At 36.6% G+C, this 15,754-nt stretch overlaps 1 protein-coding gene across 1 annotated transcript in view; it reads left to right on the forward strand.

The window, feature by feature from the left end:
* Positions 1-15,754, forward strand: part of AK9 (adenylate kinase 9) — a 137,467-nt gene that overhangs the window by 95,546 nt on the left and 26,167 nt on the right. The window contains exons 28-29 of the mRNA XM_078155579.1: positions 2,051-2,269; positions 8,279-8,492. Coding sequence (XP_078011705.1) covers positions 2,051-2,269; positions 8,279-8,492 — 433 coding nt within the window. The remainder of the gene's footprint in view (positions 1-2,050; positions 2,270-8,278; positions 8,493-15,754) is intronic.

The following is a 15,754-nucleotide window of genomic DNA, read 5'->3' on the forward strand; positions in this document are numbered from 1 at the left end:
CTTAGCCGGGGTGCCATATCCTTTCTTTGCTTCCCAGCCCCTTGCACATAGTAGGCATTTTACAAATAATCGTTGAAGTGATTTGAAGGAAGATGTATGCTTACCAAGGACGTTTGCCAGTGTCATAGATAATATCATGCATAGATTCCAAATAGAAGACAAATTCTCTAGAGTTGGTAAGATGTTCCCTTTCATATTGATTGCATCAATCTTAGAATACCACAAGACTTCTTTAATGAAATCCATATTCACTCAAAAGATATTAACCTCACAATCAAACAGAAAAAATGAAGTGAACAAAGTGTGCATGTTACCCAGTTTATGAAATACATGGGTATGTGTATGTAAATATGTATAAATGGATGTGCACATATGTATATATGGTTATGTACATGGGTATGTATATGGATATGTGTATACATGGGTATATTGTATATATGTGTATATATGTGTATACATGTATGTATGTGTGGATATATACATGGGTATATATGGGTATACATGGGTGTATATGTGTGTATGTTTGTATGTATTTATGGGAATATACATGGGTGTGTATACATGTATATGGATATATGAGTATATATACATATATCTATGTATGGGTAGCCCATTTGTTTATTCCATACATATTTCTTGGACAGGTACCAGAAATAGACAGTGGGCTGGGCCCAGAATTTAATTGGATGAAGAAAGCAGGCTAAATGACAGAATCATAAAATCTCCAATTTGGGACGTTCCTCATAGACACCCAGTCCAATTCTAACATGAACAAGTCTCTTCAACGATATATCTGACAAATGTTAACCCAAGCTTTCGTTTAATACCTCCAGTGAAGGGAAAGTTACAAGACTGAAAAAACAATCCACTCAACTTTTGAATAGCTCTGATTCTTCTTTTTTTCCCTTCATCAATTATCTTTTTTACTATGAACCTAGTAATTATTGACAAATACTAATTATAAACATGAAAAGAGCATCAATAAAACATTTGAAAATATAGTGCTAGCTCTGGCATATCATAGGCACTTAACAAATGTTTATTGACTGTATTTCATTTTATGTGTTTAAAAACATTTTTCTGAGAAGATATCCATAGGTTTCACAAGTCTGCTAAAGAGGTCTATGACCAAAAAAAAAAAATTAAGAACTCCTGACTTTAAGGGATATGGTTCAATTATCTAGAAAATTCATATGCATGCTTTCCCCCTCCAAATCCTATATAAATGGGACACCATTCTACTTCCATTTAGTGGAAAGAAAATGGTCTCTATGCTATTTTCAGATCCAACCTTTGATTCTGGCAATCGGCAAAACACTTAACATGTCTCAGACTCAGTTTTCTCATCTATAAGAGGAGGTTATTGGACTTTCTGATTTCTGAAGCCCTTTCAGCAGATCACTTTGAAAACTTTAAAAGTACTATGTAAATGTCAGTATCATCTCTAAAGATAAATATTTATTAGAATCAGCTGAGAATGTTGACTTGTCTCACTAAAAAGCACCAAAATTATTAAGCACATATGTAAAGAAGGAGATTCAGAAAGGGAATTTTCTCATCACACAGAGAACAGGTTTTCTGTGATATATGGAAAAATATGTGTGAAAAATAGTAAGTGTGAGAAAATAATTTAGAGGTATGGAATGATAATGAAGCTGACATTGAAATAGTATTTTCAGGATTGTAAATTGCTCTTCTCATTATACTATACTGTCTCAGATAAAGAGAAGGAAGGGAATAGTGTCAAAGATTGATTCCACTGTCCTCCAAAATCCTGTGCCTCATTAAAAAAATGGTCATTCTAATGATGGAAGAAATTTGTGTTGAGAAAGGGAAATTATATTTGACCTTCTTAAGTAGGTAACGCTTTTTTATAGCTCTGCACAACATATCTTCAAAGTGAATGATGGTGCACAATTGCATAATGTTTCATTTTTTAAATAACACTATTACTGAAAAAATGTACAAAAGAGCTCTTCAGAAGATAATAACAAGTTGATCTCTCACTTCAGAACACTGAAGTCTATTTTTTTTCATGCTTTCATTTTAGGAGGAATTTGAAAAACTATTGATTCCATTTATTAACATTCTGGGAGGACGGAAACTTCATATTGTACGTTATCTGTTGCATAAGAAACTGAAGCCTCTGGTGGAAAATCGTGAAAGTATCTTTGAGAAATGTTATGCAATATCATTACCACTTGCTCAGAAAATGCTTAGTCTCACCTACAAATATCCAAGCTCATTTGGTCAGTGGGATCCTGTAAAGGTAATTTCACCAAATACATTTGAGAGCCCTACATGTTGTCTTGCTGAGCATATCAAAAGTAAATATGATCATAAGTAATGGAGAGGTAGCATTGCCTAGTGGCAATGAGTTGTAATTATATTTAAAGCTGATTTTTGTGTGTGTTCGGCTTATAAATTGGTTTAAGACAGCTCCCAAAGAAGAGTACAAACACATTTTGAACAATTGCAACATCTTTAGAATAAATATCTCCCTTTCCAAGGTGACCATTTTGAAGAACGACATGCATGTGGAGATCAAAATCTATATCTACAGAGAACTGGTCTTGGAGTCAGGAAGATGGGTTCGGGTTCTGCTTCTCACACATACCACCTGTGGGACTGGGGACCAGTCACTTTTAAAGAAAAAAGGTTGCAGGGAAGGAACCAACTGCATTTTTAAAGGGAATGCCCTCATTGGGAGCTTCCCACACCAATGAAATCCTAAGTTTGTTTGTTTTTTCCCTCCCCCCTTTTTTATTTTAGACAAATGCTAAAACTTAAATACATAATAAGAAAAGAAAAAGCAACATTGTAAACTTAAATATAAAATAAGAAAAAACAAAAAATTGTCATGTGCACAGCAGAACATAGGAGAGGATTCAAATTATATAGCAATAACTTTTCATCTCAAGAAAGCCTATATATTAAATACTGTTCATTATGTTGAAAGCTGTCCGTTTTTGCTTCCTTGTAGGTTTTCTTTTGTTCTCTGCCGTACACTTTACTTGTTCTTTTTTCCCTCTCCCTCCCCCCTACCCAGCACCCCAAGGCTAAAATTGGAGTTTGGTTTGTTTTTAAAAGTCAATATTGTGTCCTGGGGAGACAATAAATGAGTAATTCCAATGATCATAAAATTCTTCACCATTTCTAGTAAGGTTATTGTTTCACTTTTTTTTAAGGCATGTTCTCAAGTCCTCCCAAAAGTATTCAGGGAAGTAAAACAGACACATAACTTGGCATAGTAACGCAAAATTGTGGCTACACTGAACCAAGTTTAATTACCATCTAAAGGACAAAGTTCTAGGTGTGGGCAGAATTGAAAGCTGTCATGTGCCAGAGAAGATCACAAGACTTGGAAGAAGACTGATCAGGGCTCGAAGCAGTGCGTTTTGAAAAGAGAACCCAAATTGAAAACAAGACCTGGGAGAGTGGAAGGTCCCTGGAGGTCCAGACACTCACATCTACAGGCTTTGCTCTCAGCCTTGACCAAGATAGCCTCTTTACTCCTGTCTAGAATGCTCACCCTTTTGATTGACCCAACATGGCTTTGGCAAAGACTCCTATGTCTCAGTGATGTGGAGACTTAGACAGATTTAAACCAAATAAGGTGATGCCTCCCCCAGTTAGACCAGACGTAATACAAAAAGCAAGTGTTTCAAGGCCAATTTGGTAAGCCTCACAAGCAACAAAAGTTTTGACTAGCCTTTTGCATTTTTATCAATGTCCACAATGATCATATGCTGATCATAAGATGAGATCTGACTAGATAATAATAAGCTTTATTTAAAAGAAAAAATTAGAAATCCACGTGAATGTCATTCTTCAAAATGATCGCTTTGGGAAGAGAGATATTTATTCCAAAGATGTTTCCTTTGTTTGTCTTCTTTTTCAAATTAATTAATTAATTAATTGATTTTTAGTTTTCAGAATTCACTTCCACAAGATTCTGAGTTTCACATTTTCTCCCTATTTCAGTCCCTCCCCCCACCCCAAGACAGATTGCATTCTGAATACCCCTTCCCCTAATCTACCCTCCCTTCTATCACCCTCCCCTTCTCATATCCCGTTCCCCTTCTATTTTCCTGTTGGGCAGGATAGATTTCTATACCCCATTGCCTGTATATCTTATTTCCAAGTTGCATGTAAAAACAATTTTTAATATTCGTTTTTAAAACTTTGGGTTCCAAATTCTCTCCCTTCCTCCCTCCCCACCCACTCTCATTGAGAAGGCAAGCAACTCAGTACAGGTTATACATGTGTAGTCATGCAAAACACTTCCATAGTAGTCATGTTGTGAAAAACTAACTATATTTCCCTTCATCCTATCCCACGCACATACCCCTGTTTATTCTATTCTCTTTTTTGACCCTGTCCTTCCTCAGAAGTGTTTGCTTCTGATTACCCCTTCCCCCAATCTGCCCTCCCTTCTATCATCCCCCTCCCTCTCTTATCCCCTTCCCCTCTATTTTCCTGTAGGGTAAGATAGATTTCCATACCTAATTGAGTGGGTATGGTATTCCCTCCTTAAGCCAAATCCAATGAGAATAAGATTCACTCATTCCCTCTCAGCTTCCCCCACTTCCTCTCCACTGTAAAAGCTTTTTCTTGTCTGTTTTATGTGAGATAATTTACCCCATTCTACCTCTCCCTTTCTCCTTCTCCCATTATAATCCTCTCTCACCCCTTAATTTTATTTTTTAGATATCACCCCTTCAACTTCAAATCATCCTGTGCCATCTATCTATTTATCTATCTATACACATATTTTTCCCTCCAACTACCCTAAAACTGACAAAGTTCTCATGAGCGACAAATATCATCTTTCAGTGTAGGAATATAAACAGTTCAACTTAATAAGTCCTTATGATTTCTTTTCCTGTTTACCTTTCATGCTTCTCTTGAGTCTGTATTATTTGAAAGTCAAATTTTCTATTCAGCTCTGGTCTTTTCATCAAGAATGCTTGAAAGTGAAAGTCTTCTATTTCACTGAATGTCTATTTTTTCTCCTGAAAGATTATACTCAGTTTTGCTGGGTAGGTGATTCTTGGTTGTAATCCTTCCTTCTTTGACCTCCAGAATATTATATTCTAAGCTCTCCAATGCCTTAATGTAGAAGCTGCTAAATCTCGTGTTGTCCTGATTGTGTTTCCACAATACTTGAATTGTTTCTTTCTGGCTGCTTGCAATATTTTCTCCTTGACCTGGGAACTCTAGAATTTGGCTATAATATTCCTAGGAGTTTTCCTTTGGGGATCTCTTTCAGGAATCAGTGGATTCTTTTGATTTCTATTTTATTCTCTGGTTCTAGAATATCAGGGCAGTTTTCCTTGATAATTTCTTGAAAGATGATGTCTAAGCTCTTTTTTTTGATCATGGCTTTCAGGTAGTCCAATAATTTTTAAATTATCTCTCCTGGATCTATTTTTCAGGTGAGTTGTTTTTCCAATGAGATATTTCATGTTGTCTTCTATTTTTTCATTCTTTGGTTTTGTTTTGGCAATTTCTTGATTTCTCATAAAGTCATTAGCTTCCATTTGCTCCATTCTGAGTTTTAAGTTATTTTCTTTTAAGTATTTTCTTTAGTGAGCATTTGGACTTCCTTTTCCATTTGGCCAGTTTTGCTTTTGAAGGCATTCTTCTCCTCATTGGCTTTTTGGACCTCTTTTGCCATTTGGGTTAGTCTATTTTTTAAGTTGTTATTTTCTTCGGTATTTTTGGGGGGTTTCCTTTAGCAAGCTGTTGACTTGTTTTTCATGATTTTCTTGCATCACTCTCATTTCTCTTCCCAGTCCTCTACTTTTCTTACTTGCTTCTTAAAATCCTTTTTGAGCTCTTCCATGGCCTAGGATTTCATATTTTTCTTGGAGGCTTTGGATGTACTAGCTTTGACTTTGTTATCGTCTTCTGGTTGTGTGTTTTGATCTTCTTTGTCATCAAAGTAAGATTCTATAGTCTGAGTATTTTTGTGCTGTTTGCTCATGTTCCCAGCCAGTTACTTGATTTTTAAACTCTTTGTTAAGGTAGGGCTCTGCTTCTAGTGTGGAGAATGTACTGCGCCGAGCTTTAGGGGTTTTGTGCAGCTGTTTTCAGAGATACATCTAAGGACCTGTAAATTTTCAGTTTTTCCAAGGTGGTAAGATCAAGGGTGAGGTGTTTACTCCTTTCCTGGCCTGTGCTCTGGTCTATTAGTGACCACAAGCACTCTTTTCTGTCTGGGAACTGTGAGGAGGATTCTCTCTCTCCCCACCACCACAAGCTCCACCATGCCAGCACTCCTCCTCACCCCAGGATCACCACCCAGAACTGTGACCCAGATCCACCCACAAGCAAAGCAAGAGAATCCTGCCTTAGTGCCAGCAAAGAGATCCCTGCAAAACCCCTCTGATCAGCTGCTCAATCCCTCCACAGTCAGAGGGCCAAGAGCTCCAGAAGCAGCCTGCGCCCCATTGGTGCACCAGGACTTGGGCCGGACCAAGCTCCTTTCTCACCACAGTCCGACAGACCTTTCCTACTGACCTTTTAAGTTATCTTTGGCATTTATGGGTTGAGAAGTCTGGAAATCACCACAGCTGCAGTGATTCAGTCCCCTGAGGCCTAGTCTTTGCCTGGGTGGCCCACGCTGAACTGCACTCCTCTGTCAGCCCAGCACAACAAACCTTTCCAGCCGACCTTCCAGGTTGTCTTGGGCTGGAAATTTGTTTTACCTTGTCTTTTTGTGAGTTCTGCTGCTCTAGAATTTGTTTAGAGCCATTTTTTTTTACATATACTTGGAAGGGTTTGAGGGAGAGCTCAAGGAAGTCACTGCTTTTACTCTGCCATCTTTGCTCCACCTATTTGTATTCTTCTTAGGGAACTGTCTCAAGCTAATTCGTATGGCAAACACATACAAAAATCAGCTTCAGGTAGAATTACAACTTGTTCTTTTTACTGAAAAATCTATTCTGCAGATTGATAATAATAACAATAATTATAGCTAGCATTTAGCTCAAGCTTTAAGATTTGCTAAATGCTATGCTTATCTCATTTGAGACTCACAACAAGCCTGTGAAGTAGGGGATATTATTATCCTTATTTTGCAGATGAGGAAACTGCGGCTGAGAGAGGCTAAGTGACTTGTGGCTGTTGGGACCACAGAGTCACACAACTTATAAGTATCTAAGATAGCATTTGAACTCAGATCTTCCCAATTCGAAGTCCACTACCACCTATAGGTGTATTCACCCATAAAACTCACCAGACTTCTCTCTGAATGATTGGGTAGTTTCTGATCATCAAAGTCATCTTCAAAGAATGAAAATCTGCCACCATCAAAAATATTCAAAAGAATACACTTCCTCTTTACCCCACCTCAGAAAAACCCTCTCTTCCTTTTAAGATGTGGCTCAATTATTACCTTTTTCCCCAAAACCTTTTCCTGGTTCCCTATAACTACTAATACTCTCCCTTCCTAATTATCATGTATTTAACTACCCTGTATTTATTTTGTATTCTGTATATATTAGAAGTCCATAACCTGTCCACCCCCACCCCCTTGGCAGAGAGCTTACTCTATAGGCTCATGATTTTTTCCTTCAAAGTCCAGGGCATTTGGTCTCATCAGTTCACCTTCTGTCTTTCTTTGCATATTTCTCTTTCTTCCCTGTTCCTGCATAGTAAGCACTCACAAAAATAATAAATAATAACATAATAGTAAAAATCAGTTTATCTTTAATAAAAATAATAAAAGTCAGCTTGTCTTTATCTAGAGATAAAACCTATTATTAAAATATAGACTTCAAACAAACAAGGTTTAAAGAGAAAAGGAAACTCTATGGGTAAGCAACACCATTTACCAGACAGCAGTGAGGAGGGAGACAAAGGAGAAAAAAATGGAGAACAGATATATTCAATAGGTGCCAGTAGCCACAAAGCCAGCACATTCGGGCAAACCTCCAATTGCACCCAGGGAAGTGACTCTTTAAGTGGATCAGAAAGCCAGACAGATTCTAACTGCTCGTAGTTATATTCAGGGTACTGAATTATTTGAAGAGGTAATTATAGAACTGTCATCAGTGATCTTTGAGAAGTCGTGGAAACAGGAAAGATACTGGTTGACTGAGTTGGATAGTGGACCATTACTCCTGCTAAGTCAGAGTGAACAAGTATGAAGTGAGCTAGGTAATCACTGTTTTTTGGAGACAGTGCAGCCTCTATGGTCCAGCATCCAAATTAATGAGAACAAATGTATATGTTAGAAATAACTGAAGAAATAATTTTGTTTATATTACAGCTATATGAAGGAGATGCTATCAAACCTTTAGTGAATGCAAATAATCCAACTTATCCTATGATTCATCGACAATATATTTATTTTTTATCCAACAAAGTAAATAGGGATAAATTTATGAAGAACCCAATCAAATATATCCGTCAGCCTAAACCAAAACCTGCTGTACCGATTAGGATTGCAATTGTTGGGCCTCCAAAATCTGGGAAAACTACAGGTGAGTCTGCCTATTTCTTCATTTTCTTAAGCAAAGGAAATCTGCCTGAAAACTGTGATTACATATTTATTTTACAAATTTAATGGGAATAATCATGAACTAACAGCTTTTGATTAACCCAAGAACATAAACTCCTTGGAGAAGAACTACATACTTTGCTGTTGGGAAACCTAGAAACTCATTTGGTAGAAACAGGCTTCTTCCCCATCATTATGTACTCTAACTAGAACATGCCACATGGAACATGATTATATTGATAGATGCAGAATAGCCTGTGACAAAATATAGCACTCATCAGTGCTAAAAACCATACAAAACATTGTCATAGAAGGGCTATATTTTATTTTAATAAAAATCACATATCTCAAATCAAAAGCTAGCATTCATTATTTGCAATGAGGAAATACTAGAATTTCTTTCAATAGATGCAGAAATAAATCAAGAATGTTGATATTTCTCTCTGTGTATGTATGTATGCATGCATATATACACATATGTGTGTATAGATGTGTGTATATGTAAAAATTAAGGATATAACCATTTACAAAGAGACAAAACTATCCCTATTTGAGAATTACATGATGGTTTATTTATAAAACCCTAGACAATCAGCAAAGAAACTAATTGAAACAATAGCTTCAGGAAAAGCATGAAATACAAAATAAATTCACAAAAATCATCACCATTTCTATCTAGCAGAACAAAATATAGGAAAAAATAAAGGGAAATCTCATTCAAAATAGCTTTAAAATGACTAAAATACCCAAGAGTCAATCTGCTAAGAAAGAAACACTCAAGACTCAAGACACACTCAAATACAATTTTAAAAAATATTCCTTCAAGAAAAAAGAATACGGGGGCAGCTAGGTGGCGCAGTGGATAGAGCACCGGTCCTGAAGTCAGGAGGACCTGAGTTCAAATCCGGCCTCAGACCAAACACTTGACACTTACTAGCTGTGTGACCCTGGGCAAGGCACTTAACCCCAATTGCCTAAAAGCAAAAAAAAAGAAAGAAAAAAGCATACCTTAAATGCTTGGAGTGATGTTCATTGCTCATAGTTGGAGATGATACCATAATAAATAGTATCAGATGTAGTTCTATAATAACCAATCTACAAAGGAAATAATTTTTTGATCATTTTAAGGAGAGGGAAAGAGAGGGGGAGATGGGGAGAGAAAGAGAGAGAATGGATATGAACATGAGGCAATATGGTACAATGGAAGAGGATTGGTCTTGGGATCAAGAAGACTTGTATTCAAATCTTGTCTCACACATATTAGCTCTTTGACCATGGATAAGTCACTTGACTTTTCAGTACCCCAGGCAATTGTCTAAGACTACAAGGGATAAACCAGTTACTATACTTCATTGATAGAAAGAGGAAGCCTTCCCAACCCCTCTTAATTCCAATGCATTCCCTCTGTTAATTATTTCCAATTTTCTTGGATATAGTTTACTTTGTATATATTTGTTTGCATGTTGTCTCCTCATTAGACTGTAAGTTCTTTGAGGACAGGGACTGTCTTTTGCCTCTTTTCGTATCCCTAGCACTTAGCCTGACACATGGTAGGCACATAATAAATGTCTATTGAATGAGTTTACATACTGAAATTCCCCTTTAAGGATAAAGTCATATATGTAACCCGCCCCCCTCCAAAAAAAATCCAAAAGTTGAATAACTAAAATATCACAAGATTTCACAGTCTAGAAAGGACTTTAGTTATCGAGTTCAATCACCTCATTACTTCATCACATAGATGGGAAACTGAGTTCTCAAGAAGGCATGTGATTTGCCCAGGTCACATAGTTAGCAAGTGGCAGAATTAGAATTTGAAGCCAAATCCTCCAGTGTTCTTTGCACTGTAATATGCACTTCTAAGGTATGTTTGTGTAATTAGTAATGATAATAATGGTAGCTAATGTTAATATAGCACCTACTATGTGCCAGGCGCTATGCTAATGTTTTACAATTATCTCATTTGATCCTAACCATTGCCCTGGAAGTTAGGTGCCATTATTATCCCCATTTACAAATGAGAAAACTGAGACAGATTAAGTAACTTGCCCAGGGTCACACAGCTAGTAAGTGTCTGAGACTGGATTTGAACTGAAGTCTTCCTGACTTCCAGACTTGGAGCTCTATCCGCTGAGTGACCGACCTAGTTGCTTATACATATACGTATTCATATACATATACATATATATATGTATATGAGCAGTATTTAAAGGAATAAGATCCTAAACATGGGCATCTGCTCCATCATTGCTTACAGGTGCAATTACTTTTGGTGGAGAGTCTACTATCTACCTCCTAGCCACCTTTTTAATTCCATCTCCAGACTGGCTAAATTAATTGCTCAACTAGCCTCATAATTTCCCTTAAAGATAATGTGATTTTTCAGCTTGAGTCACTTTTAGAGGTCTTAATTAAAGGGCCAGAACATTTTCATTTGGCAAATATTTTAAAACATTTTGAATACAATTAAAAAATAATAATCATAGCAACTAATTTTTGATAGAACAATATTTTCTCTGCGATTGTTAATGGTGGAATTTCAGGTATATGTGTATGTATACTTACATGTGTGTATACTTATGTGCATGCATATACATATGTATATAGACATATACCCTCAAATACACACACACACACACACACACACACACACACACACACACGTGTTTATACGCCAGGGTAGAGAGGAATTTTTCTTAATATATATCAAATTAGATCAGATTGATATCTATCCTCTCCATATATATGTAATGCCAACCCTTATGCTAAATCAAGATAGACGAAGTGAAAGCATTGAAATGATAAGGAAAATGTTCAGGCTCACCATGATATGCTTTAATTTAGTGACCAACCTAAGAGAGTACCTTAAGGATCAAAGAAATCCAAATTCTAACAAGGAGTAAAGGGTGAGGTTTCCAACAATATACAAAAAGGAGCTTCTTCGTATATAGCCCTGTACTAGGTGCTGGGGGAAATAAAAATTTTAGATGAAACATAGTCCTTACCCTCAAGGAGTTTACACTATAATTCTGCCCAATGAGAAAAGAAAACAACCTTTAAAATGTTTTCTTATTGAAAATAAAAGGAAATTCGAAAAGATAGGTTTTTCATTCTTCTGAGATTAAATTCAAAGTTACCTATTTAGCAAATATGCCAATTTGTAGATTGCTTTGAATGATTATGAAGCTGCCGGCATAATGGAGAAAGAGCTGGCCTTTGAGCCAAGAAGACCTGGGTTCAAGTCTTGCTTTCTGGCACTGGCAAGCCAATTAACTTTTTAGTGTTCTAGGCCAGTGGTGTCAAAATCAAAGAGAAACATATTGACTTAGAATTGTCTGTATTGTATTGTATTTTTATTTATTTTGTTAAATACTTCCCAATTATGTTTTAATCTGGTTTGGGCCATCCTCCAGAGTAAGTGGCCTGGTGACCTCCATTTTGACGGCTCTGTGCTAAGCAACTCTCAGACTCTTAAGTTACAGAGAAGCAGCAACCTGCATTGGTAGGAGGAGTTTCCCACGCCAATAAAATCACAAGACTAATCCCTAGCCTTTTAATGATTGTAGGAAAAAAATTAATTCTATATAGCTACAATTAACATTTATAAAACTTTCAACTCTGGGGATTTTGTCAGGAAGGCAGGTGATTGGAAAGCAAGATCGTGGGGCTGAGACTCAAGAATCTGGGTCTACCACTTCCTTACTGAAAAAAGAGGGCAAATAATTTAAACTTTTCAAGTCTCATTTTAATGCATTTTTGTTTGTTTGTTTTTTACTGAGGCAATTGGGGTTAAGTGACTTGCCCAGAATCACGCAGCTGGGAAGTATTATGTGTCTGAGGCTGGATTTGAACTCAGGCCCTCCTGACCCCAGGGCCAGTGTTCTATCCACCATGCCACCTAGCTGCCCCGTATTTTTTAAATAATGGTATTAGATTAGATGATTTCTAAGTTTCCTTTGGAACTGTACCAGCAGTGGTCATTAGTCCACTTTCCTTTGGCACTGCTAGGCCTTCTTTTTAAAAAAATTTTAGTATTTTATTTTTCAACACCTACATGTAAAAATAACTTTTAACATTTTAAAAAAAATTTTGAGTTCCAAATTCTCTCCTTCCTTCCCTCCCATCCCTTCTCCTTGAGAAGGCAAGCAATTTGGTATAGATTATACATGTGTAATCATGCAAAACATATTTCCACATTAATCATGTTGTAAAAGAAAACATAGACCAAAAAAAAAAAAAGGAAAACAAGTATGCCTTAATCTTATTCAGACTCCATCAGTTCTTTCTCTGGGGATGGATAGCATTTTTCATCATAAGTCCTTCAGAATCGTTTTGGATCATTGTATTGCTGAGAATAGCTAAGTCATTCACTGTTGGTCATCTTACAATATTGCTGTTACTATATACAAGGTTCTCCTGGTTCTACTCATTTCACTTTGCATCAGTTTATAAAAGTCTTCCCAGGTTTTTCTGAAACCATCCTACTCATCATTTCATATAGCACAATAGTATTCCATCACAATTATATACTACAACTTGTTCAGCCATTCCCCAATTGATGGGCGTCCCCTCGATTTCCAATTCTTAGCCACCAGAAAAGAACTGCTATAAATATTTTTGTACATTAAGGTACATCCTTTAGGATAGGTCCTTTTCCTTTTTGTTTTTTATCTCTTTTGGGATACATACCTACTACTGAGCCTTTTTCATGTATTGTTTTCATCCTGCCCCGTCACAGACTCAGAGAGAACCACAGCTCTGGCCTGAAGAGACCTCAGAGATAATTGGATTTAAACCCCTCATTTTACAGATGAGGAAACAGAGGCTCAAAAGATTAAGTGACTTGCACAACGCTCATGCAACTTGTGTCAAAGGTGGATTTGGACTGGAGTACTTTAACTCCAAATCCATCATTCTTTCTACTCTGTCACATTGACAGTCCTAAAGCAGGAGTTGTATATTGTGACTAAAGTCACAATTGAATTGAATGTTTAATTATCATTAGCTACTTTAGGGGCTTTGCCAGAAGTAAAGGGAAACAGTTTTCTCAGGATCCAGATGTCATTTGGGTGAATCCTGTGATAAAGCAAAAAACTACTTTCATTATGAAAGAGCTTTGTTCACAGTGTATCCATTAACAGAAGTATTGTTGAGGATTATTGTTGGTCAGTCATTTCTCAGTCACTTCAAACTCTTCATGACCCCATTTGGGGTTTTCTGGGCAAAGGTACTGGAGTGGTTTGCCATTTCCTTCTCCAGCTCATTTTACAGATATAGAAACATAGACAAGAAAGGTTAAGTGACTTGCCCAAGGTCCCCCATTAACCAAAATATGCTACCTAAGATATGTTACTCCAGTGACACTGTTGAGTATAGAAGAATTGACCAAAAGATTATGTAAGTCTTCAACCAGGTAATGTGAAAATTATAAAACTAATTCAGATATTGAGATAATTAGGAATATTTACCTTCAAAATACTTTATGTGTATATTATAATTGCCTTACATGTATAAAAATAATATTGTAAGGTTCTCATGTACACCATTGCTATGTGGAAAATACTTGAAAGGAAAATGTGACGTGGGTTTTTGCCATTTCTATTCATTGTATAGAGTAATAAAAAGACTGTTTCAGTTATGTCCAACTCTTTGTGACCCCATTTGGAGTTTTCTTGGCAGAGATACTGGAATGGTTTGCCATGTCCTTTTCCAGCTCATTTTACAGATGAGAAACAAGGATCACACAGCTAATCAAAGTCTGAGGCCAGACTTAAACTCAGTTCTTTCTGACTCAAGGCTTAGTGCTTTATGCACTGTACCACCTAACTGCTCCTTAGAGTCTGAGGACCTACATTGAAATCTAGGCTTTGCTACTTAGAATTTGTGACTTTGGACAAATCACTTAACCCTTAAACTAGGCCTCAGTTTCCTCAGCTATAAAATTAGATGACTAAACTAGACAATCTTTAATGTCCCTTCCAATCTTAAATTAGTAGCATGCAGTCCTATGAACCAAAGGGCACTGAGGTTGCTCAGTATAGAATGCTGAGCCTGGAGTCAGGAAGACCTGAGTTCAAATCTGACCTCAGAGACTTACTAGCTGTGTGACCCTGGGCAAGTCACTTAACTCTGTTTGCCTCAGTTTCCTCATCTGTAAAATGAGCTAGAGAAGGAAATGGCAAACCACTCCAGTATCTTTGCCAAGAAAACCCCAGAAGGGGTCATGAGAAATTGACATGACTGAAACAACTAAAGAACAACTGTGAACCAAAGTTATTAATCAAATACATTTGTCATAATTATTTGTGGTCTTTAATGATGCTAATTTAGTGATAAATGTTATGAATTAGTTTTTTCATGTGTCTTTGACTAATGTTAAGTTTCACTGGCTACCAATATTAACAAGAGTTTGAAACTGAAGAGTATGTGATGAATTTTTAAAAGGCATTTCAGAAACAAACTGCTAAGAAAATATTCAATGCATTAAAAAGTTTTTCCACAAACAAAACCAATGCATCCAGGATTAAAAGGAAATCAGAAAGCTGGGCAAGACTTTTTACAGCAAGTATCTCTGATAAAGCCCTCATTACCCAAATATATGGAGAATGGAGTCAAATTTATAAGAATATAAGTCATTCCACAATTGATAAATGCTCAAAGGATATGAACAGGAAGTTTTTAGAGGAAGACATCAAAGCTATATATAGTCATATGAAAAAAATGTTCTAAATCACTATTGATTAGAGAAATGCAAATTAAAACAGCTCTGAGGTACCACCTCACCCTTATCAGGTTGGCTAATATAATAGAAAAGGAAAATGATAAATGCTGCAGGAGATGTGTAAAAATTGGGGCACAAATGTACTGTTGGTGAAGTTGCAAACTGATCCAACCATTTCTGAAGAGCAATTTGGAACTATGCCCAAAGGGTTATAAAACTGTGCATTCCCACAGAAGATTTAGCAGCTTCTACATTAAGGGACTGGAGGGCTTGGAATATAATATTCCAAAGGGCAAAGGAGATAGGATTACAGCCAAGAATCACCTACCCAGCAAAACTGAGCATAATCCTTTAGGGGAAAAAATGGATATTCAGTGAAATAGAGGACTTTCAAGTGTTCTTGGTGAAAAGTCCAGAGCTAAATAGAAAATTTGACTTTCAAATACAAGACTCAAGAGAAGCATGAAGAGGTAAGCAGGAAAGAGAAATTATAAGGGACTTTTTTTCGGGGGGGGGGCTAGGCA

Source organism: Phascolarctos cinereus, unplaced genomic scaffold (assembly GCF_003287225.1).
Source record: "Phascolarctos cinereus isolate Bilbo 61053 unplaced genomic scaffold, phaCin_HiC Scaffold_5;HRSCAF=322, whole genome shotgun sequence".
Lineage (NCBI taxonomy): Eukaryota > Metazoa > Chordata > Mammalia > Diprotodontia > Phascolarctidae > Phascolarctos > Phascolarctos cinereus.